The following is a 26,982-nucleotide window of genomic DNA, read 5'->3' as shown; positions in this document are numbered from 1 at the left end:
AATGCTTTTTATGCAGCCACAGGACATTGTGTTATGACTCAAACTGAGTGTAATAGGCTACTTGATGCGCAACTCACTCCCAACATCCATAGTGAGATCCATCTTTGCAACCATGACACCATGCAGTACAGTACAGATAGGCCCAACAACATACTGAATGGACTGCTCAGGATTGGCATCATGTTCTCTTCACTGATGCGTGTTGCACATGCTTTCAATTAGACAATTGTCGGAGACATGTTTGGAGGCAACCTGGTCAGGCTGAATGCCTTAGACACTCTGTCCAGCAAGTTCAACAAGGTGGAGGTTCCCTGTTGTTTTGGGGTGGCATTATTTGGGGCTGACAGGTGTAGTTGGGCGGTCATGGAAGGCGCTGTAATTGCTGTATGATACGTGAATGCCATCCTCTGGCCAGTAGTGGAAACATATCAGCAGCATAGTGGCGAGGCATTCATATTCATGGACTGACAATTTGCGCCTCCATCATGCACATCTTGTGAATGACTTTTGTCAGGATAACAAAATCACTCAACTAGAGTGGCCAGCCTGTTCTCCAGACATGAACAAGTACATCAAGGCACTGATGATACAAAAATGCCTGGGATAGACTGAAAAATACTGTTTATGGATGACATGATCTACCAAACATACTGAGGGATCTACACCAAATCACCACTGAGGAGTGAGACAATCTGGACCAACAGTGCCTTGATGTACTTGTGGATAGTATGTCACAATGAATACAGGCATGCATCAATGCAAGAGGACATGCTACTGATTATTAGAGTTATTGGTGTGTACAGCAATGTGGACCACCACCTCTGAAGGTCTTGCTGAATGGTGGTACAACATGAATTGTGTGGTTTTCATGAGCAATAAAAAGGGCAGAAACGATGTTTATGTTGATCTCTAATCCTATTTTCTATAAAGGTTCTGGAAGTCTTGGAACTGAGGTGATATAAAACTTTTTTTTATGTGCGTGCCATAACTGACCTTAAAAGGTAATCTGAGACAATTTTCATCTATTGTACAATGTTAACTGTCGATGTGTTCTCAAAGAGCTTATCAGCACAAATGAGAACTTGACAAATGGAGACAAAATGTCACCTAGCATGGAAGTTAGCTGTGACAACTAATTTTGTACCAATCACACTGGACAATCTGGAAAGAAAACTAGTGATCATCTCCTATGAGCCTTTGTCTATCTGCCTATCTATCTGGCCTCAGTAGCCAGAGACTGTGGTCATGTGTATGTGAGTTTAGCTGCATTTGCATGAGGGTGTATGTTGTCTGTTTTTCTTGAAGGTCTTGTTAGCTGAAAGTTCACTTTCTGGCACTATTTTTGTTGTGCCTACCTGTAACTCAGAATCTCTGCTACATGGTGAGTAGCAACTATCCTTTTCATAATATTATTACATCCCAACCTGGATTTTCCATAGTTTGATTTTGTCTATCTATTGATTAGATATTTGGCAGGTTTCCTAATGGCTCATTTTCATTTCTTTTTAACAATGTGTGCTGTTTTATTTACCTCTGTTCTATTCATTTATTTATCCATCCATAGACAATGCAAACTAATAAAAACTGTATATGTGTTGTCAACTATTACCTAAGTATGTAAGGTGAAGACTGTTGCCTGAAGCCCGCACATCCATCTTATGCCACAAAAGTTAGTGCTAGATTTTTCCACCAATAGGTAGCATTAACCCTTGAAAAGAATAAGCATGTGCTCCAAAAAAATGTTTCACAGGTTCAGTTATATCATCTGACACAACATCAAAAAGCCTTAGAAATAACAGACAGTCTGACCAAAAGTGTCAAAAAGTGTATCAGATTGGATAAGAATAAATAAGACTTAGTAACATGTAAGACATATGTGAAAGAAAGCTTATTTTCAAATGAAAAGATGATATGTTGATGCAAAGTTCATGGAATATAGATGACATTGCTGATGACAGTGCATGGGATGAGTCATACACCAATTAAAATGCTCAGTTACTTAGAGTAATCTCATACACAAAACATCAAATTTAACATGAATGAAAAGCATCTTATAAAACATGACGCTGGAACTGCACAAAATATGTTATATTGTCAACAAGAATCCATACAAAGGCAAAAGAAAGATCCTTGTAGAATCAGCAATCTGACCAGTTCTATTACTCATGGACGATTGATTTGCTCGGGATGTGTCACCATTTTGATTTCATTTGAGTGAACTTACCTTGTGAAACCTCATATTCAGACTCTTTTATCTGTGACATAGCTGTCCAGTTGGCTCCTAATATGGGAACATACACTGCTGCTCTCAAGTTGGACAACCCTACCTTGGGCAATATTTTGAAAATTGCTCATTCTCTGGGAATCAAACAGACAGCGAATGAACATATTATGGCTCAGCCACAAGTGGCAGCAGTACATTCACTGTGTCACATCCAGGGTAGCAGAATACATTTAAGCATTTTTCCCAATATAATCATCATTATGAATTGATTTCTGATTTACCAGTGACCCCTGAACAGTCATCCATATCCTATCAGTGTGGGCAGTGGGGTCTTCTGTCATCTCATGACTGTTTCACAGCACACCCATGTGTGGACTGCCCAGATCATTGGACACACTGCACCCATTGCAGCAAAATGGGCACCTCCAAATTGTCTATCATAAACTGTCAGGACAATCAGACCCAGTTTCCCACATGTTTCAAGGGAAGGTGCATGAACTTCAAGTGGTTGTTTAATGTCTTGATATAGCTGGAGTGAACGTTTGGGTTTCTCCACTACTGCCAGGGGTGTAGCCCAACTGGCAGTTTTAACAGGTTCAGTCATTCCAGTCTTGTGAAAGCAATCGAGTTCCCGCTACCTGTAGGGAGGCGGGAAGGGGTCATGTGTGATAGAAACAGGGTGCTGCATCTGAACACAAGCAGATATGAGCCTGGAAATCTGTGGCACACTCTAGGCTCAGCACAAGTGGAAACCTACCCACACCATGTATTGAGGGCTTCCTCACAACACTGGATGGTGGTGAATAATTTTCTCAGACTGATTTGGCTGACACATATTTGCAGATTCTGCTAGATGAGAAGTCATATAGCATCTTGGTTATCAACACTCCCTTCAGTTGCTTGCCTTTTGGGGTCTCTTCCACTCTGTCAATCTTTCAGAGGAACAGTTAGCCATGTCCATCCCTGCATGCAGTCAGAACTTTGATAACTTAACTGTCACTGACACCATCCATCAGAGCCACCTGTGCAACCTATTAACTACCATTGACGCATGTCTCAAATGCCATATACACAAATGTCAGTTTTTTCAGTAACAAGTAGAATACCTTAGACACTTGCTCAACAAAGAAGGGATATAACCTACTGACCGCATTGTCATAGCTATTGACACCCTAGAAAGTTAACGGAACTGCAGGGTTGTATGAGGTAAATGAATTATTATCCTAAGTTTCTTCCCACAAGTGGCTCATATTATGTCACTGTTAAACAAGTCACAGAAGAAAGGTATTTACTACAGGTGAACAACTGTCTGTGAGAATGCTTTTACACATTTGAAGCACCTGCTGCAGCATCTGCTACCTTACACCCTTTTCCCCATCATGTCAACTGGTTTTAGCTGAAGATATCTCTCCATATGACTCTGGTGCAGTGCAGTGCTGGACATAGGAATGAGGACAGTACTGTGGAACTAACACCCATTCAAAAGAACTGCTCGCAGATAGAAAAAGAAGCTTTGATGATTATCTTTGCAAGAAGGAAATTCCATGTTTACAATAGCTCCAGCATTAGGTACTTTATCTCAGCTCTTACAATTAAACCAACCATAATGTGACACACAAATGTCGACACACTATCTACCTGCCTGTGGAACCAGACCTGGACTTTAACTGTAAGAAGATCTCATGGTTGCACATAGATGTGGAATGATGACATACCTGGGTTGGGTTTTCCATTATGTCTGCTCAGATCAGTGCTGTGACCCTATATTACACCTTGTCATGCACTATATGCTCCATGAATGGCCTTCATATTTTCCCAAGAGTGCCAGTCTGGACCTCCAGGACCAGAATCACCTCTCTCACTGTTTCTCATCATCACTGATGTTCTCCTGCTCAACACTGATGCAGACGCTGTGACATCATCCTGGCCATCCAGTCCTTCATTACAGGCACTGGGGTATGTCACAAATGAAGGGTCTCATGTGTCAACATGCATATTGGCCAGGACTGAACAAGGATGTGGAAGCTATGGCATTCTGCTGTTTTGATGGCACTCAGCACATTGCTACTCCAGCCCAATATTTTGTCCCTCAGCCCATCCCCCATCCCCAATGGGACCACATTAATTTGAATTTAGTAGTCCTCTTTCTGGATTACAAGAGGCTCACTGTCATAGATGCCTACTCTAACTGCTCATACATTGTTAGCATGGTATCCACCACAGCAGATGCCACAATTATTGTGATCACTTAGATTATCATCTTTGAAGGACTTCCCTGTGCTGCTGTGACAGATAATGGTCCTTAATTAATGGTGACAGCCTTCAGCCAATTCTGCATTTCAAATGGCACCAAATACCTCTATATGCTGATGTTTCACCCAACCTCCAATGGTGTGGCAGAGCATATGGTGCGAGCATTAAACAGCAAACTCATGGCATTCCTGAGCATGTATAGGACCACTCCCAATTCATGACTGTAGCCCAGCAGAGTTCCTCTGTGGATGGCAACTGAATACTCTCCTCTGTCTCCTAGCCCCACAGCCACAGGATCTCTGTATCTGGGCACAGCAGTGCAGGCACACTCAAATGAGGTAAATGTTGCATGAATGCTGGCTATGATGGTTACCAAATATTGGCAATGCCTCATGATGGTTGGCACTTTGAGGGATTTGGAGCACTGTCGTACAACCATGTCCATCCAGCCCTATGAACTGGACCTCTGGACCTCCATGGATGGAAACACGAAGGTCGAGGCCTCACTGCAGCCACTGTACCCTCATCTGATGTCACCCATGCTGCTGCAACCCATCACTGCTGGACATCTCCAGCTCCTCCCATCTGCCAGAGGGCTTCAGTGCTGGAACACCAATTGTGCCGCATGTTCACAGCATTTCCCAAGTCATTTCATCCCCTACATGACCATTTCAGGAGGGAGCTATCTGCTATCCTGCCCCAGGGATTTTGAAAGCCCACCAGAGGGCATGAACTTTAATGACAGCTAGTCAAATGCAATGCTGCATCTGCAAGCACTGCTATTGCCATTGCAGCACTGGCCACAGAAGCATGCAAGCAGCTGCCCTGCCAGTGCTTGCAGTCACTCTTTAAAGCTAGCACTGCTGTTATGTCTTCAGCTGTGATCTTGCTGTAGTCTTGTATCATTATGACTACACATCATTGTTTTGCTCATAGGATTTGCCACGCTTTTGTTTTCATTCTTGGATACACATTTGGACTTTTTATTCAGTGTGCTGTCTCCATCGTCCATCTTACTCATGTTGTTTCCCTCCTGTTCACACTTGGTAACTGCCTAATGATGGTTGTGGCCAGTGGGCCAGCTTCTGTGGGTTCTTGAGTCATTTCTTGTGTTGTCAGATTCTGGTCACCATGGTAACTAAAGATGCTGGAATGGAAATCAGCTTAAGCGAAAGTGAGATAATGAAAACTAGTAGAAAAACAAAAAGAATGAAACATGTAAGTTGTAATGAAAAAATTATTAAAGAGGCAGATACTAGGGTAGAAGCTAACCAGGAAAGGAAACAGTCAAGGAAAATATTTTGAAGAGGATAGAAAATTGTTCAAAATTTTATTATTGTGTATCAGACTTAATCATGAATTAAAAATACCTGCCAAAACAAAGGGCATGATATGTCAGTCATATTATCTGCCAATTTTGACCTATGGCTCAAGGTGTTTGACCTAGATGAAGAAAGAACAGAGTAGAATACAAGCAACAAAGATACACTTTCTGTGGGGGATCCTGGGTAAGATGAGAAATGATAGGATAAGAAATGAAACAATACAAAATACACTTCAGATCAGCCCCCTAAAGGAATCTATGGGGAGAAATAGGGTGAGATGACTTGGCCATACTAAAAGATGGACAAAGAAAGACTATAAAAAAGAGATACTGAATGGACAGAATATGAAAGAAGACCAATTAGAAGACCACAGTCAAAATGGAGAGACCAGATGGAAGATGATGTGAATCAGAGAGGACTACAATGAGAGGAAATTCTGAACAGTAGAGTGTGGAAAAAAGAGAAGACTTGAAGAAGCTTAGCAAACACCTTGCATAAGGAGAAACATTTCAGAAAGAAGAAGATGGAAAGAAGAAGTCACTGACTGCCATTGAAGGAAAACAGAGGGATGAGACAAAATTTTATATCACAAAGCAGAAGCATGTGTGAATGTGTCTTGCACAGACTGAGCTGGGGCAACCTGGAGCAGAAACAGCCCCTTGGATGGCTTCCCATGATTTTCATGTTATCAGCCTCCACTAGCCTCAGTCATATGCTCTTGGCCTGAATTTCCTTCATGAGTATAACCTGTTAGCACCATACCATGATACCCACCCAGTGTTGGTAGGCTTTTCAACTTCTTTTGCTGTACTGAATCCATATGTTTCCTTGGTTCGCTTTTCTCCTTTTCTTGAGATTGTAGTAGTACATGTAGTATTCATACAAGGTGATGAGGCAACTAAAGAAATCATCTAGATTGGCTGACACAGCTGCAACATTTTCATACTGCATCAAGTTAGCAAGTTTTTTCAATGTGTGTTTGCAACCACAGAAGCCTGTGGACAGCAATTTTTGACATATACAAAATGTCAAGTAAGAGGCTAGAAACTGATCCATGACTGAGTTCTGATATGCTGTCTCTGAGCAACAGGGCCTCAACTTCTCTTACAGTTCCCAGTTCTTCACAGACAGATGGCCAGAAACTTTGTTATTTGTTAATTAGTCTTGTTCATCACATTGGAAGCATCTGTGTCACTTCATATACTTCCATCCTCTCAACATGGATTGCTGCAGAAAATGACTTGTCACGAGATACTCCATTGTGGCAATGGGCTGCACTTTTTTGTTTAGGTTTCTCTAGTGGCATGTTGTGGTGCTGCTGTGGGAGATTTCAATGTGTATTGGGACTACAGTCATGTGCTTGGAAGCTTACAAGACATTAATTGCATAAATTTCTTTAGAAGGGATAATTAAAACTTTATGATTACCCATCAGGTAACTTGTAATCATATGATTTGGAGCTCTCTAGTGTCATCAGCTTCTCAATACTATTGGCACTTATGCCCATTAAATATCACAAAATCAATTTAATTCTCAAATAAGCTAATGGGCAACATAACAATGCCTTTGAATCTTCAAGCCATGTCAAGATATGTCATATATTTTCAATGCTTGGATTCACATACCAGCTATAGGAAGAAGAAGAAAACTTATTTTGTTCACACTGAATGGTTCTTTCTTGAGGTAAACATAAATTTATAGTTTTCAAACTGTATCCTGTTTTGAGGTCAGCCACTTTGGCCAACATTTCTCCATTCTTGTGATTCTAAGTAGCACTAATGTTCTGTAAAAAAACAGACACAAAATTGCAATGACAGTTCAAAGACACAAATTGAGTAAAATAGACAATCAAAAGGTGATTGTGATAGCCATACTACATAGGCATGGCCTTACAACATCTTCTGTTATAAACAAAGAGATCCCAAAGGCCAACTTGACATACAGACAGATCTGCCAGTCCAATCCAAATCCTTTTCTCCTCAGCATAGATGACCTGGCAAGAAAACACTTAGTAGCACATGGCATGAATCTGAATTAAAGAGGCAAATCATTACTCAGTCAGAGAATTAAAGTGTTCCTGAAAAGAGAACTGTGACACTGTTCCATTGTCATCAGAAAAATGGCATGCAAAGTGTTGTGAATAGCAGGGTCATCAAAGGCTGGCACAATCCTTCATTACCACCTGATCCAGAGGACGAAGGAGCTGTCACTGAGTATCCATCTGCACTCACAACAACTGCAATAGCAGCTGAGCACACTGAAGCTCCACCAGCAGAAGAAGAGAAAACAACTGTGATCCTTCTGCACACAGCAACAATAGCAGTAGGAGACACAGAAACACCACCAAAAGAAAAAGAGGAAGCAACTGCAAGTCAAATAGGTAGTGTAAAATTAGGCAAAAAATAGTGCCACCATCCCATCTGAAGGATTTTTTTATGTCGGGCATGAAGAGGAAGAAACCACTGTAATAAGTAGAACTAAATGTTTAACAGTATTTCATCAAAATTTACCACCCATAAAGAATAAAGTTCAGCAACTAGAATTAGAATTTCAAAACTGGACTGCACCATTGTATGTACCACTGAACACTGGTGTAAGGAAGATAAAATTGTATATTTTGCATTAAGATCATATGATCTGGCCTGTTCCTATAGCAGAATAGTGGCACTGATAATACACCAATTAAACAACATAAAAATGCACAGGGTTAGGTGAGATCTTAGTAACTGTCCTTAAGAAATTTATAAACAACACAAAACACCTTTGATAATAATAATTAATGAATCTTTCAGATCTGGCTGCATTCCTGAATATCTGAAACATGCAAAAGTAATACCAATACTAAAAAGAAGGTGATCCATAAAATTTAGAAAACCACAGACCAATTTCTTTATTATCTTGCATGTCCAAAACAATAGAAACCTTAATGAAAAATAGACCAATGAAGTGCTTGAGTAAATGCAATCTTCTATGTAATGAACAGTTCAGTTTCAGGCAAATAAGAATAACACAGTCAGCTATATCACAGTTAACTAAAGTTGTACTTAAAGCACTAGACAAGAGTGAGAATGCAATAGGCATTTTCTTTTTTGGATCCATTAAAGTCATTTGACACAGCTGACCACAGGATTTTACTATGCAAATCAGAAATATTAGTAATAATGGGTATGGCACAGAATTGGTTTAAGGCAAATAGGACAAACTGGGTGCAAAGAATTGAAATCTCACATATTTCTAAAAGACTACCTGTAAAACGCTAATCGGACCCGAAATAAATTAGTATGGTTGTCCCCCAGAGAAGTGCACTGGGTCCAATCCTCTTCCTTATATACATAAATGATATCCCACAGAGTATCCAGTATGGAAAAAAAACCTACTTGCTCATGACCATAGTGATTACAGATACAAATTCAACTCAGTTAGCAAAAAAAGCCAACGAAGCTCTCAGAGATCTCCACAACTGGTCTCTAAGGAATGAAGCAACTTTAAATGTGAAAAAGACAAAACAGATAAATTTCTGACTAAATAAAAAAAGCAATGATACTATATTAAAAGTAAATAATGATGAACTAGATTGTGTAACTGATACCAAATTCTTGAATGTAGATTGTCAGCTGAAATGGACAGAACATGTGTGAATTTTGGGAAAGAAGCTATCCTCTGCATGTTATGCCCTGGGAAGGCTTGCAACTGTGTGCAGCATTTCATGCCTCAAAGTAGCTTACTTTGGATATGTGCATTCAGTCCTCAGTAATAGGCTAATGTCTTGGGGAATAAGTGCTGGGAATATACAGACTGTTTTCAAGGGGTGTATGAATAGTAGCCAATAGCTGTAACAGAGCACACTGTAAAGATTTATTCAAAAAGCTAGAAATTCTGACAGTTCAACCTGAATACATCTATCAAAACATTATGTACATAAGAAAAAATCTTAATCCATACACCAAAAACAGCACACTACAGGGCCATGGAACCAAATCCAAACAGTATTTACATCCAAACAGAAGAAACAAATCATAAACTCAAAATAGGGGATTTTATTATGGCATAATATTGTACAACAGGATTGCCACAAGAAATAAAAGATGCAAATGACCCATGTTCCTTTAGCCAAAGTGTAAAAAAATATTTGCCATATAGTAGTTACTACTCTGTAAATGAAAAGTTAATAATTTTTAAACTGTAACTTAATGTTCATAAACAGTGCACTATGTAACAATTCTGTGATATTATTAGAAAAGTAGAACTAACTAAAATACTATAAGAGGAATGTTTATATTAATAAGAAGTATTGAACAAACATTTGACGACATCCATACAATGTATATTGTTCTATGGATGAAAAAATAAATAAATCAAACAGTGAATTGATTCTATCCATTGACCACAATTCTGGAAGACCTGAAAAATATCCATTTAAAGCTGACACCACACCAATATTCCACTCCAAATGTGTTTCAGCAACAAATTATGTCAGATGTTGGAATATCTGGAAGCCAAAGAATGCCAAATCTGATAAACAGGATGGATGTTTCAACAGTTTTTACGCATTGCCAAAGCACATTTCTGGGCAAGTGTATTTCCTGACAACCTAAAAAAAAATTACTGACCTCTGTGCATCCATCTGGTGTAGAAGTCCTGTGTAGTGTTGATTTCACCTATTCTTTGATTTCCAACCGTCCTCTTCCTTTCTTTTTTTCCTATCTCTGCTTGTGAAGTAACAGATCCCTATCTCATCTCCAGCTACAGATTAGTTCACAGAATCAGATAAATTCTTGAAGTTCATTCTTCATGTAAAATGTCAATTACTGCATACTTCCTTCAGCTGTGCCTATAGTGTTGAGGGAATTGGGTGATAGTTGTAGGTAAACAACTAGGATTCTCTCATATGACAATTTATTAGCACTTCACGTCTACACAGATACAAGTCCATGAGGCTAACTGACCGTTAGCGGAAAACATCTTCCCAAACTCTCCATCTCAAAGATAGCACACTTACACTCTTTACAAATATCGATATTTACGGCGCTGCACGCCACATAGCCCCCCCCCCCCCGCGCAGTATGGAGTACGTCCCTGTGAATGGGGGGACGGGGGGTGAGAAGTTAGGAAGGTAACATACAGTTCTTCAGCGTCAGGCGGAAGCGGTCGACTGGTAGGAGACCGGGGGGTGAAACCTGGTACGTCGACGGCAAAATCAGCAAGCAAAGCTGGCGGCCGAAGACGACGTCCTGTCCTGGAGTGGAGGTGTAGCACTTCGTCTGCAGGCAGGCGGAGAATCACCTTGCCAGAAGTCCTAACAAAGGCACACAAATTGCCACACGCAGCACTTGTGCTTAATTTAAAGCGACGCACCACACGAGTTTCTGCACTTCCTCCCTCAATTTTGTCACACGAGAGTAACACACACGCCTTATCACCATCAATAACAACAGATAATTTATGTATGTCATCAGGATGTACATGTGTTGTGAATTCTTGGGTGGCACCTGTACGAGCCAGGGGGGGGCGGCAGGGAGGTCTGGGGAAGCCATGGCAGGGAGAAGCGTTTGCGGAGAGGGGTGTGGCAGGTGCACTGGACTGCGCAGGCGACAACCTCGGGTGATCAACTGACGGCCGAGGGAGTGTGGCCGAAGGCAACGAGGAGCCCACCTGGATTGAACGGCGTGACCAAGAGCTGTCACACGAAGATGGTGACAAAATGGTAGAATCCAAGTGGTTGGCAGCTCGACTGCGAGGGCTGGGAGGAGTGAAGCCTCGAAAAGTTTGGCCACTCGAATTAGATGAGAGGGGAGAAGAAGCAGTGCTCGGCAAAGAAGCCCGCTGTGGAGAATCAGTACCCGAATGTATGGTATGAGAAGATGAGTGGCCACTTGAAGTAGGACTGGAAGAGATAGGGGCCGAATCAGGGGGGTCCACCTGACGCTCAATGAAAGCTGGTTTCACTCGGTTGAGTGAGACTGTGGTTACAGAGTCTTTTATGAGGAGGTCCATGTTATTCCCGGAGCGTTTGACAACCTTGTAAGGACCTGTGTAGGGTGACTGAAGTGGGGCTTTGATTGAGTCATCTCTGAGAAACACATACCCACAAGAGTCTAGAGTGCGCGGTATGTACACGCGCGGAGGTGTATGACTAGCTGGAAGTGGCGGCTGAAGTTTGCTGCAGTGCAAGCGCACTCACTCGAGAAGTGAATTGAGTTCGGAGGGCCAAGGAAGTGGGGTGGGAGCGACTAATTCTCCAGGCAAAACCACCGGTTGGCCATACACAAACTCGGCTACGGACCCCTTGAGATCTTCCTTGAAAGTCGCACGAAGGCCAAGAAGCACCAAGGGCAGTGCTTCTGTCCATAGTGAGTCATGACAACGCAAGGCAGACTTTAAGGTACGATGCCATCGCTCGACAAGCCCATTGCTTTGGGGGTGGTATGCAGAAGTATGAATTTTGACAATACCACACATTTTACATAAATCGGAGAAAACTGAAGACTCAGATTGCCATCCCTGATCAGTAGTGAGGTAAACAGGTGAGCCAAATCTAGAGATCCACGAATCTAAGAATTCTCGGCTTATTGTCTCAGAGGTAATGTTTGGAATAGGCACGGCCTCAGCCCACCGAGTCATCCTGTAAATGGCTGTAAACAAGTAACGGAAACCCTCGGAGGGGGGCAAAGTTCCTACGAGGTCCACATGAACATGATGAAACCGGTCTGGCGGTTGGGCAAAACAGCCTAGGGATGGGGAAGTGTGCCTGGAAACTTTGTTCTGTTGACACAACAAACATGTCCGGGCCCAAGACTGACAGTTGCGGCGCATGTCTCTCCAAACAAACCGTTCAGATACCAGACGGGTGGAAGCTTTGACACCGGGGTGTGCTAATGTGTGTAATTTGTCAAAGACCTGGCGCTGAAGGGGCTTAGGAATGAACGGCCGCAACGTACCAGTCAATTCATCACACCACACTAATTCAGGTATGCCGGGGAAAGTAAATCGTACTGGTTTGAGAGAGGAGCTGTGGTCCGAAATCAACTGCATGGTATCAGGGTCCGCCGATTGCAACCGAGGTGGGTCTGTTAAGTCAATTAAGGTTGTGACAGCACCTACACGCGAGAGAAAATCAGCAACTACATTGTCCGCTCCTCGGATGTAGCGAATGTCATTTGTAAATTGCAAGATGTAGTCGATGTGACGAAAGCGTCGTGGGGGCGGATCAGACGAAGGATTTTTTATCGCAGGAACCAACGGCTTGTGATCAGTGAGCACATAGAAATCTCGTCCCTCAACATCAGTTCTGAAGTGTTTTATGGCCTCGTACACTGCTGTCGAATGCTGAGTATTTCTTCTGTGCAGTGTTTAACTTTTTTGAGAAAAACTGCAGGGGTGTCGTAACATCATTGTATGTCTGACTCAGTACTGCGCCGACAGCACTGTCACTAGCGCCAGTAGTGATAAACATTGTCGCGTCCGCATGTGGGTGAGCAATAGTGACATCGGAGGCCAACAGCTGTTTGAGTTCGTTAAATGCCTTGTCCATGTCTGGTGTCCATGGGACCTGGCGGGTGCCGGAAGTTTGTGAGCCTGCGAGTGCATCTGTGAGAGGTGCCTGCACCGCAGAAGCAGCTGGCAAATGTTTACGGTAATAATTAACTGTTCCGATGAACCTGCGTAATTCCCTATAGGTCTGGGGGCGTGGCATCTCAAGAACAGGCTTGATCTTGTCCTGCGGTGGTGTCAGACCGTCCGACGACACAACATAACTTAGGAATGTGATGGATGACTGGTGCAATTGAGTCTTTTTATTGTTCAGTTCTATACCAGCAGCTGCTAACGTGTCTGTCACGACTTGAACATGCTCCTTACTGTGTTCCAAAGTATGAGCAAAAACCAATATGTCGTCCATGTATACGAAACAAAAGTCTAAATTGGATAAGGTTTGATTGATGAAACGCTGCCACGTTTGGGGGGCGTTTTTCAACCCAAACGGCATAAATTTGTATTGAAACAACCCGAAGGGAGTGGTTATGGCAGTCTTTTCAATATCCTCCGGAGCCATGGGGATCTGATGAAATGCATGCTTGCAGTCCAAAACAGAGAAGTACTCTGCACCTGCGAGCGCATGATTGAAGTCCGCAATGTGTGGGACCGGGTATTTATCAATGGTGGTGCGGGCATTTAAAAGCCTATAGTCTCCGACCATACGCCAAGTACCGTCTTTCTTTTGATCAAACAAGATAGGACTAGCCCAGCAACCGGAAGAAGGTTCAATTATTCCCTTTTGTAATAAATCATCTAATTTTTCTTTTGCAATTTTCATAAATTCCGGCTTGAGGCGGCGTGGGCGTTGCAATATGGGCGGCCCAGCGGTTAGACGTAACCAGTGAACTGTGCCATTAGTGACTACTGCAATACGTGGCGCGGCAAAACAGTCAGATGTCCGTGAAGCGGAGCAGGCGGTGGCAGGCAAGCAAAGCTGTGGCGCTGAGGCGTGCCAATCGCTCGAAGGATGCGTAGCGAACGCACGCATGTTAACCTGGGCGAGGTTGGTACACTGGTTTTTGGTAGCGGGCCGTGCCGCTACGCGGTCTGTAGGCCCGAGTGGGTGTGGCCTAACAGCAGACGGCTGTATTTCATTGCCACGGGCTTGGGAGGTTAATTGTTCATTCGAAACACATGGAACATGAGCACACAGGCATACACTGTCATTACAAGGGTGAATGCTGACACAGTTTGCAGAGTTCACAACATTGTCATTAATGTGTGCGGGCACGGGAACACCAGATTGGCATGGACTAACCTTGTCTGTAGCCGACGAGTCGTCCGCTTGTAGTGACGCGAGGCGTTGTTGTGTGGAGGTCAACTCGTGATGTATGTCGCGGGGATGCAACAGCATTTCCCTACGTTCCATCCGCAAGTTCAAAGACTCGGCGCGCTCCGCTAGCCACTCGTTTGTCCAAGATAGGTTTGGGCACTTATTAGCCCAGTGTACATGTTTGGTGTTAGCCGAACTGTCACTCGGCGGAGCGAAAGGAATATGTTTGTTCAGTGGGGGGTAAAACACAGTATTTTTCACAAAATCTAGTGACAACTGATAGTGCCTGAGGAAATCAATTCCGAGAATAGGTTCTTCAACTGTTGACTCTAAAAACGTCCACTTCAGCTTGCACTCAGGCGAAAGTTTCACTGTATACATTGTAGAACCCGAACACTGTAAGGTAGACAAGTTCACTGCACGAAGTACTGTTTTGTGCGGTTGCACTTTATTGGTCGCTAGGCGAGCCGGTAGCAAAGAGACATCTGCGCCAGTGTCTACCAGAAACCGTACACCCGATTGTAAATCTCGGACATAGACTCGACCACACTTACTGTTGTTGTCCAAGACGGAATGCAACGTTGGATGGTGCACGTTGTTTATGTCGCAGGAGGTGGCACCGCTGCCTACCTGCGGTTGGAGTTTGGGTAAGAGCACGGCGACTGGCATTTGCGTGCTTGCTCCCTGAATCTCGCGTGGAAGAAACAGTAAGATTGAGCGGGCCTGTGCTCCTGTGGGTAGTAACTAGGTGACGGAGTATGCGACCCAGAATCTTCCACCAAGGCCGGTGCGCTGTCGTTGGGCGGAGCTGGAGGTGCAGGTAGGGCGGCTAGTTTGACAAACTTGTTATTAGCAGCACCAGACAAGGGCGTGGTGTTGGACAGCTTCTTAGTGCGGTCACGTCCAGAATGCAGTGCGTGCTGTGCAGCCTGCTGTATGTGGCTTTGATGCATTTAAATCATATGTTTACAAAGAAGTAACAACAATTTCAGTCTCAAAAATGTTTCAGCAAAGAATCCTTCAAATATTAGGAAAAAGAATTTGCATTCACAATTGGCACCTTATTTTCTGTAGATGATTTTGAAACTCATTCAAAGATGCACCAAATGTTTCTCTAACTTATTTTATTTCATTATCCTCAGACAAATCACTTCACAAAATATTTTCTTTCTTTCCTTTTTTTAAAAAACTTTTTTTTCGTGTTTTGCTAAGAAATCTGTTCTTGAAATGTATTAAATGTAATACTTGATTTGAAATAGACCATTTTATAAATCAAATATCACACCAATTCAATTTACTGAGTGCAAAATAGCTACACCTCGAAGAGCTGAACATTTTGGCACCTCATTTGCTTTCACAGTATCTTCCATTCAAAAGTGTTCTGAATTCAGTTCTTGATTAAAAGGAAGCCAGTTTTACAGTTAGGTATCACACAAATGTAACTTTTAATGCATGAAACTACTAAGCCTTGAAGAAATGAACTATTTGACACTTCATTTACATAGGCAGCAATGGCTGCTTGTGAAATATTTCAGTGTTCACTTAAATTTTGCATAATTACCCTTATTTCTTTCATGCATTTTTTTAAATTTCAAACTACTTGATACCCTATTTATTCAGTTCTTGCTGTTTGTTTGGTTATGAAAATTTGGGCAAGAATCCATAGTGCAATTTTTCCTCAAACTTTTCTTAACAATCCAAATTACAGAGGGGTCCCAAAAAAATGTATCCACTGTTTAAAGGTCCATAACTTGCAAACTAATTGATGGAGTTGTCTCATTTATGGTGAAAGTGTAGCTTAAAGTCCAACTTAAAGATATCACTGTAGGTGTTCAAAATGGTTACCATTAACATCCACACACAAACGATACCGCCGAACTGCAGCATGAACTACTGACTACAACGTGTTCAGTTGGATATTTGCACATGAATGTATGATGAATTCTTAAAGTTCATCCAATGTGCCTGGCTTTTGTCAATAAACAATGGCCTTTAGTGTTCCCCAAGGTTAAAATTCCAGAGGAATTAGGTCTGGTGAATGTGGTGAATACTCCACAGCACCTCTATGTCCTATCCATCTTCCTGGTAGATTTTTGTTGAGATACGCCCTAACATGATTTTGGTAGTGGGTTGGGGCACCATCTTGTTGAAAGTAAACACTTCCATCTCCATACAAGTCTTGAATGGCAGGCAAAATGGATGTCTGAAGCTTCTGAAGGTACACCTCACTGGTAACTGTGCTGTCAAAGAAGAATGGCCCAATCAAGACCCGGTAAGACAACCCACGCCACACATTTACTCCTGACAAATTCAAGGCTTTGTCTACATGGGACATTCAGATTTTTGGCGGTCCAGTAGATGTAATTGTGACAATGTACTGTACCACTGAGTTTGAACTGTGCCTCGTCAGACCACACAATCATCTCTGCAAACTTTTCAGCATTGCGCACCGTATTAGTAAACCACTCGCAATACTCCATTCTATGATCTGGGTCATCCTCATTCATTATGTATATCAGTCATGGGATGTAGCACTTCCACTTTGCTGTCTTCAAAATTCACCGAACGCTTGAATGACTCACTCCAGTTTCACAGGCACACTGTCTCACAGGCTTCTGTGGTGAGTGAGTGAATTGTTGTAACACATGTCGGGAGTTAGCTGGACTTGTTACTGTTACAGGTCATCCAGATCATTGTTTGTGTACTTCTTTAACACAGCCTTCAGCTTCAAATTTGTCTCGACTGCAATGAATCGTTAAACACAAGTGTGACTCTGTTTGATTCTCATTTTGACATTGCCATTGAACCTCATTAATGTTTTTGTACTTAAAATACCATTTCAAAACTGACTTCCTTTCATCGAATGTAAGCCTTGCACCAGCCATGTTTACTTGAGTAACTAGGTGCAACTAGGAACAAAACACTGACTATCTGGTGACTGTCATCTAACAAAAGAAAACAATGCAATACAATGCTTGTGTGCCAATTGCTGGAACTACAAACTATTACACTACCAAAGATGAGACAACTCCATCAATTAGTTTGCGAATTATGGTGTTTTAAACAGTGGATACATTTTTTTGGACCCCTCTGTATATTCAAACAAATTAAATGTTCTTTTGCAAAACTTAATTTCATGCCGCACAATTTGGTATCTCATTTTTCTATTTATTAATCTTTGTTTGTCTATGAAAATTCAGACAAAAACCTTTTGTGTAGTTTACAGGGAGTCATGTTTTTGTTATACTCAAGCAATTGCCTAATAAAGCCATATCTGAATTGTCACCAATTCCTTAATCACAGGGAACAAAGAAGCAGACTCCTCTTAAAGCTTCATCAATTTTGGGTAAATTTCTATCATCAGTAACTTGTCTGAAATCAAGATTTTTAAGACAGCACAGTATTCCAGTTCATCTACTTGAAACACATGCAACATAAGTACTTCAGAGAGTAATAGAAACAAATTTATCTCACCGATCAAGTGGACACAAGTTCTACATTATTGTGTAACATGTACCAACACATGTTAACAATAAATTTGTCAATATAAATGAATTTTTTGAGAAGCTGAGAAATTATCTGTCTTTATTAATACCAATAAACTAAAGTAAGAATGGCAAGCTCACCAAGGAAATCTGGGTTTCAGATATACTTTCAAACAGACCCCCATATTATAGAACAAAATGATTGTGACAGACGTTGACAAAGGAGGAAGTCTATAAACAGTGTGCAAAGTGAAAAATAAAGTTTCAGTAGCTTTGGATGAACTAAAATTTATCTGATTAAGGACTGCTGAGAGAGTGTAACATCACCAGCAGTTAACATTGTAAATCAATCATTCAATCAGGTTTGCTTTCTTAAGTACTTAAATATACTAAATGATTGCCTATCTTCAAAGAAATAATAGGAACTATTTAAAAGATGGAATTTATGAGCTATTTCAATAAATAACATCCACTTTCCAATGACCAAGTTTTGATCCCATTAGGGAAAGACACTGAACTGGGAACATTATACCCTATACCTCACAAAACATGTCCTAAAAGCATTGGATAAATGGAACTGTTTGACAGTTATACTCTTTGGCTTTGGGTCACAAAATACTTTAACTAAGTTAGATGAACTGAAAATAATGAGAGCAGGGTGGAAAAATAGTTACTATCATGTACAGAAAATCTGAGTACAGCTGACTGAAAATAACATATATCAAGTACATCTAACTATATTGAAAAACATACTTCTGATTGGTGGAAGAGAAAAGAAGGAAGTGGAGGGAACAGTGGACCAGAATGATGGAGGAAGATAGTCAAGGTTCGAAAAAGGTGTTATATGGGATGATTAAAAGTAAGATGAAGAATGGTATGACAGATTATGCTTGAATGCTGAACAAAAGTGGACAAGATGTAGAGAATAAGGAGGAACTCAAGAATATGTGGAAGGAGTATTTCAAAGAACTCCTGAATGCAAATGGAAACCCAGATGAGGACAAACAAGCCTAGGAGAAAAAAGAGGAGGAACAGCAAATGGAAAAAGGCCTTACATGGGAGAGAAGTGGCAGAGGCATTGGACAAGATGAAGGGAGGGATGAGCTAAGTGTAGAGATTGTGAGAGCAACAGGAGAGGTAGGGATACAATAGCTATATCGAGTAATGAAAATTGTGTGGAGACAGAAGATGACCCCAGAAGACTGGAAAAAGGGAATAATTGTCCCAATCTTTAAGAAGGGAAATAGAAAAGAGTGCAAGAACTATCAGAGGAGAACATTGATGAGTCATTGTGCAAAGATTTTTGAGAAAATTTTGGAAGCACCAATTCAGGAAAAATTAGATGGAAGAATGAGAGAACAGGAAGGTCCACGGTGGATCTAATTTTTGCTGTAAGACAACTGTGGGAACAGCACTATGAATATGGAATAGATCTACTAATGGCCTCCCTGGACATTGAAAAAGCATACCATAGTGTATGTAGAGGCAAAGTGTGAAAAGCCCTGGAGAACAGAGGAGTAGCAAAACAGATTATTTGGAGGATAAGAGAAATGTGGCATGGAAGTGTGAGCTGTGTGAAAGTGGGAGGAGAGAGCAGCTTGGATTTAACAGAGGATTGGCTTGAGGCAGGGAAGAGCACTTTCACCATTACTCTTCATTGTAGGGATGGATGATATAATGAGTACAGTAGACAAGTAATTGGTGAAAGGAAGATGAAAGCTATGGTGTTTGCAGAAGATCTGATGATTGGGGGAATAAGGAGGAGGAAGTACAAGAGCAGTTGGACGTATGGTAATGAACAGTACAAGAATAAGTGATGAAATTTAGTATAAGTAAGGCTGAGATGATTATCACAACAAGAAAGAAGGAGAGAGGAACAATGGTAAAAACAACTGGTGGGGAATGATTGAGGAGAGTGGAGAGTTTCATGTACCTAGGAAGCCTGATACAGGAAAATGGAAAAAATGACAGCGAAATAAATGAGTGGAGGAGAAAACAAAAGCATTTTGGAAGAGTGTCAGAAGCCTGATATGGAGCAAGGATGTACCCCAAATCATTAAGAAGGTTATATACCATTCATACTATGTCCTGATCCTAACATATGCATCATAACCTGGGTTATGAAAGGAAGAGAGAAAAGCAAAGTACAAGCCAGTGAGATGAAATTATTGAGAAACAGTATTGGAGTGACAAAGATAGACAGGTTAAGAAATGAGAGGATCAGAAAGTTAATGAAGGTGGAACCATTACATGAGGAGATAGGAAATCAAGGCTGAGATGGTATGGACATGTTAAGAGAATGGAGGAGAAGAGGATACCTAGGAGGATACATGAGATGAAATTGGAAGGACAGACATCAAGAGGAAGACCAAGAGACAGATGGGTGAAACGAGTCGAGGAATGCATCCAGAAGAAGGGAGAAGACTGGACCAAGGTGAAGACGTAGAGATGGTGGCAAGACAGAAGACAATGGAGAGGCCTATGTTCCATACAGACCTAGCCAGAGGCTGAGAACTGTCCATGATGATGATGATGACTTCTGACCCTAATACAGGAGTGGCACAGTGTAGTCTGCTAGGTCCAGTTCTCTTCCTAATTTACATTAATGACTTCCCACAAAGCATCAGGCATGGGAAAACAATATTGCATGGAAATGACTCTAATGTACTGATCACTCACAAGTCACCACAAATGCTAAGAGAGAAAGCTGAAGAATTACTTAGCAGTGTATATAAGTGAGAGGCAAACAATAAAATCACACTTGATAGAAAGAAAATGAGCACTATGAAGTTCTTCATAAACAAAAAACAAGATTAGAAGAACTGAAAATAAATAATGAATTCATAAAATGAGTGGAAAGCACAAAATTTCATGGAATGCATGTTGATATCTATAAAGGTTGGAAGTAAATGTGAAAATATTTAATAAGTTCAGTAAGTTATGCACTCCAAATTTTACATTAAAAATACTGACTGCTGTATTAAAATTTATTTAGTACATAATTATGAAACTTGGAATAGCTATAATTTACATCTAGGGAGAAAAATAAAGTTAGAACTGAGCAAATTTTATTGAACATGCCATCAAATCATATAGAAATTAACACAGTTTCTAAATGACATGGACACTATCTGCTCTTTCTGAACAGAACTACAAAAATATTTACAAAATAAATTTCTATATGATAATGAAATATCAGAATTAAAACAGATTACTTTACCTAAGAAGTTCTGTGTAATCATATATATGGAAATAATAAGTATTTGAGACTTAAAAAAATGTATTTAGATTAAAGAAAATTTGTTGTCAATTATTGTCTAAGAAATTATTTTTAAGCAGTTAATTTTTCAGTATTTTTGATGATGAAATGTTTACAGTGTCACTTGTTTCAAGTATTAAGAAATAAATAAATCAGTCAATCAATGGTGTCATATTTAGGATGAATTTTTATTCTGCAAAAACTAAGGTTCAAACAATTGCTCATAGATAATCAGCTTTGTCTCAGAAGCCACTAGTACATATAATTTACTAGCATGGGAAAATTATAGGAAAAAAGATTCTTACTAAGTTGTTCCATAGAGTCATTAGAACTTACAAAAATAATTCATAGTTAATAGACATTCGTTAACCCAATGTGAGTGACTATAATGTGTTTCTCTGAACCAGAGGTTTTGAAATATTGGTAATATCCTATTTCACTCTCCAACTAAGCATATACGTCTTTTCGAACTTCCTGATAAACTGAAAGTGTGTGCTGGATTTGATGTGAACTCTGAACTCTGCCATTCATATACAATACTCTCACTGACTGAGTTATCCTGACAAGATAATGGTTGAACTCCCTGTTTGTGACAATATATCATACTTCATCTTCCTTTTTTTCAGTTTATATAATAAATAAAAATAAATATCATTGGTACTGACCTGAAATGAAATATTTTAGTGATGTTTTCAGTGTATTTATTGCTTACAAACAATGTCTGTTTTAATATTGATTCTTGAACTAAACATATCTAATAGTTTAGGAGACTTAACATGTATAAATTGCACTGTTGAATACAATTTGTGTAATATTTCTAGCCCCCTGTGGCCAAGCAACCATGGGATGGTGTAAGAGATGCTTTGGCAGCTGGCTCAATGTGTGTCCAATTGGATACTGGAGCTGATAGAGGACAGGAAGACTGCCTGTTTCTGAATGTATATACACCTGAGGTAAGATTGTTAGGTCAGCTTCGGCAAAATCTAATTATTTATCTTAAGCATTTTTGACAGTAAAGTCTACTGAATAAATTTGGATGAGGGTAACTGAATTGTTTTGCCATGTGAACATATTTGAAGAAATACAGTTTACATTGATCTCTAACAACCAAATAAACAACATTCAAGCTGCTGGTTGCAGTTCTTTTGAGATCTGTCAGTCCAATAATAACACTTGATTCCTAACAAAATTTACACTGGTGATGTGTAGCTACTTACAGTATGAAAGAGACACTACTGTAAGCACTTTGCCAATAACTGTGAGCAATACTGTGAAGAATATTTCTAAATAATTGAAGTGAATCATTTATGGTCACAACAAATTACATTTTTATTGCTGTCTTCTCCTTAACATGTTTTCTCATGACTACTTGGTCACAAAGAAACTGAGAATGAGACTCCATATCTATGAAAATTATCATGGGTTCGCCGACCATTTGTGGCAGATCATCATTTGCTTTTAGTTATCAATAATGTTATGATTTTGCAAATTCTGTAATTGGGGATACTAATCACAAATGAGGAGAGACTATTGCTTACCTGCTAATTATTGATTACTGACACATAGGCAATGTAATGGAAAATTGTTTTTGTCATTTCTATGAGTTTTTGTGTGTATTCAGGTATGGAAAAATAATATATGTATGCTTGAACTAGAGATATGAAATTGCTTATTCTGAGGTCTGATGTGTATTTGTGTGCTACCCATCTACCAGTTGCAGGAGAAATTCTGTTTTTCCTCATTACTGGGTGAAAATTGAAATTGACAGTAGTGAGAATTTTGCGGAAAATTTAAGTGTATACCTGGATGTTAGACAAATGGAAAAAGGAGGAGGCATATTTGTCGCAGTAGTTTTGTTACTGATGGATGTGATAAGACATCCTGGAAAACTTTACTACCTAGAACAGATACTTAGGAACCCCACTCATGATGGAAATATATTTGATCTAATAGCAACAAATAGACCTCACCTCTTTGAGATGTCCACATCAAAACTGTTGTCAGTGACCATGGCACAGTTGTAGCAACAGTTATTACCAAAATACAAATGACATCTAAAACAAGCAGACAGATATATGTGTTCAGTAAACCAGATAAAAAATCTGCAATGTCATATGTCAACGAGGAAATTGAAACTTTCAGCACAGGGCAGGAGCATCCAGAGTAATTCCTGCTCAAGTTTAAAAGGATAGTTGGATATGTATCCAGCAGATTAGATTAGATTTAATTTCATTCCAATTAATCCGTAGTGAGGAGGTCCTCCAGGATGTAGAACATGTCAGAAAAGCAATAATACATAACAAATATATACAAGTAAAACAAATAAGCTAATGTAGCTTCCATACGTCCCAAGTGGAATGGTCATTATTTATTTATTAATGGCCACTATATGAAAGGATCATTTTACAACATTCATTTACTAAGATCGCATTAATGCACTGAATTTAAAATTAAAAAAATATTTATAAGGTTATAAACATATAATAGAACTAATACAATACCTATTTACAATGAACACATTACTGCACTGATGACAATAATCTCACACAACCAACCCACAGAATTATATCAGATATTTGGGAACCTGAACAAATATCTGCTGAGTGGAAATGTGGATTAATTCACCCTCTCCACAAAAAAGGTGCAAAAACTGATCCAAATAATTACAGGGGAATTTCATTGCTCTCTGTAATATACAAAATTCTTTCAAAGGCACTGTTAAACAGTTTAGAAGAACAAGCACACCAGTTAATAGGGAAGTATCAGGCAGGGTTTCGCAAAGGTTGATCATGCATCGAACAGATATGGAACTTAAAAACAATTTTGCAAATGAAAAGACGTAGAAATACTGTGGTAACTTTTGTTGATTTTAAAAAGGCTTACGATTCAATAGATAGACAGACATGATTTTACACTTAAGAGGAGTTCAGGATTGACAGGAAACAAGGTCAATTATTCAACAGGCATTAACAGATACAACTTCCAAAGTTAAATTCATGGGAGGAACATCAGAAGTATTTGATATCCATACTGGTGTTTGCCAAAGAAATGGAATTTCTCCCCTTCTGTTTAACATGGCTCTGGAAAAAAATTGTGAGGACATGGGAAAAGGAAATAAAATGAATTCAGCTTGGCATTAAAAAAGAGCAGAGAATTGGGCTGAAGTGTCTGGCTTTTCAGACGATCTTGCCATTCTAACAAACAATAGAGAGGAAGCCAAACCTGCAATTTAAAAACTACACAAAATCTCACAGTAAACTGGGCTACAAATTTCCTACAAGAAAACACAGTATATGGAAAACAAAGCTGTTGATAATCTCCCCATTACTACTCAATATGGGAAAGTGGTACAAGTTGCCCACTTCAGATATCTGGGAGAGATAATCCAACCATCAGGACTGATCTCAATAGCTAATAAAGATAGAATCTCCAGGTTACAAAAAGAATATAAGCTCACTTGGAATCATTATAATAAGAAATCCATTTCTGTCAATGTGAAATTAAGGCATTACAACTCAGTACTCCTGCCAAAAGCACTTTTTGCTGCAGAAACTACAGTGATTCATGGTCATATGAAGATCAGAGAGATTGAAAAGCAGGAAAGAAATATTCTGAGGAAAATATATGGAACAGTGTTTTGAGAAGGAATTTGGATGAAGAGGCCAACTAGAGAGATTTACAAAGATATAGAAACAATAACAGACACCATTAGAAAGAGAAGGATGAAATTTTATGGACATACACCAGGATGAATAAAAGCATGCTCATAAGACAAATCTTTGAGATAGTAAACAAGAGCAAAAATAAGACAAAGTGGATCACTGAAGCAGAAGAAGACATTAAAATTTGGAGAACACACGAGACAACATAAACAATGGAGAACAGTTTAGAAACATCGTACAGAAACACACACTTAAACAAGAACATATGGAGAACAGAACAGGAAAAAGATGGTCGGAAGAATGCAAGAGAGAACACAGTGAATGTATAAAGAGAATTTCGGAAGAATGAAGAAAGAAGAAGAAATCATGACTTAAGCTTTTTATGGCTGCTGGAAAGATATTGAAAATGTGTGTCCTTGAATAATGTACACCTTTTTTGTGCAGGAGTAAGTGACTTTAAACCCTCATGAAGATTATTCCTATTTCTATTGATTCAATGAACTGAGCTGTTGGTTTGAAAAAAGCGATGTATTTTTAATGACAAATTTAATTGAAGAATAAATATATTGGGAAGCAGTAGTTAGTATCCCTAGTTCCCTAAACAGGCCTCTGTTGGATGTTCTTGAGTTCACACCACATATAACTCTTATTGGCCTTTTTGTGCCCAACTTTAGGTTGGGTTGATGAATTACCCCAAAAAAATTCCCATATGACATTATGGAGTAAATGAATGACAAGCATAGTATGGTAGCTTTTTCATTTTTTTATCCCCTATGTCTGACAGAATTGGCCTGAAAATAGAGATTTGTGGTGTGCTCCTCCCACTTGAATTTATTAACAAACTGTAATCCCAAGAATTTAACACTGTCCACTTCTTCTATCTGCTTGTCATCATATGTTAGGTATATACTCATGGGACACTCCTTGCAAGTTCTGAACTGCATGTAGTATGTTTTTTCAAAGTTTAGTGACAAAGAATTGGCTAGGAGCAAGTGATTAATGTCCACAAATATTTTATTAGCTGATATTTCTAAGATAACACTTGATTTGCTATTTATTGCAATGCTTGTATCATCAGCAACAGAACAGTTAGTAATAGAAAGAAACCCCTATGGTATACAGTCATCATAAATAAACTTCTAATGAAACAGCAATTTCAGTGTAATAGATATAAAACAAAGTGTAGGGCTTTAGATAGAGAGATGCTGAATGAAACGTGTTTGGCTGTCAAGAGATATGTCTTCAATGACTACTGTAGCAGAATATTGTCACGTGGTCTTTCACAGAACCCAAAGAAATTCTATTTGTATGTAAAGGCTGAAAATAGCACCAAAGTTTGTATCCAGACTCTAATGAATGAAACAGGAACTGAAATTGAGGGTAGCAAAGTAAAAGCTGAAAGGCTTAATTCTGTTTCTAAATGTTCCTTTACAAAGGAAAACACAGGAGAATCATCCCAATAATTCTCATACTACTGTTTAGATGAGTGATATACGTGTTAGTGTCAGTGGTGTTGAGAAACATCTGAAATAGTTAAAATTGAACAAAGCTCCAGGCCCGATGCAATTTTATGGCCAAAACAGGTGTGCTAATTTCAAGTTGCCGCCGCTCATACCTCACCTGTCTTTCAATAACTTCATTGCCTCTGTACTTCCGCCTCGACTGACATCTCTGCCTTACTCTTTGCCTTTAAATATGTCTGCTTGTGTCTGTGTATGTGCGGATGGATATGTGTGTGTGTGCATGTGTACAACTGTCCTTTTTTCCCCTAAGGGAAGTCTTTCCGCTCCCGGGATTGGAATGACTCCTTACCCTCTCCCTTAAAACCCACATCCTTTCGTCTTTTCCTCTCCTTCCTGAAGAAGCAACCATCGGTTGCAAAAGCTAGTAATTTTGTGTGTGTGTTTGTGTGTTTTGTTCATTGTGCCTGGCTGCCGGCGCTTTCCCACTTGGTAAGCCTTGGAATCT

The 26,982-nt window shown here is 39.9% G+C and overlaps 1 protein-coding gene across 1 annotated transcript in view; it reads left to right on the top strand.

Annotated features, from left to right (window-relative positions):
• LOC126344273 (esterase FE4-like) overlaps positions 1–26,982 on the top strand; it is a 98,623-nt gene that overhangs the window by 3,520 nt on the left and 68,121 nt on the right. Inside the window, exon 3 of the mRNA XM_050002007.1 lies at positions 22,174–22,305. Coding sequence (XP_049857964.1) covers positions 22,174–22,305 — 132 coding nt within the window. The remainder of the gene's footprint in view (positions 1–22,173; positions 22,306–26,982) is intronic.

Source organism: Schistocerca gregaria, chromosome 1, assembly GCF_023897955.1.
Source record: "Schistocerca gregaria isolate iqSchGreg1 chromosome 1, iqSchGreg1.2, whole genome shotgun sequence".
Lineage (NCBI taxonomy): Eukaryota > Metazoa > Arthropoda > Insecta > Orthoptera > Acrididae > Schistocerca > Schistocerca gregaria.
This window is presented reverse-complemented; position numbering and strand designations above follow the sequence as displayed.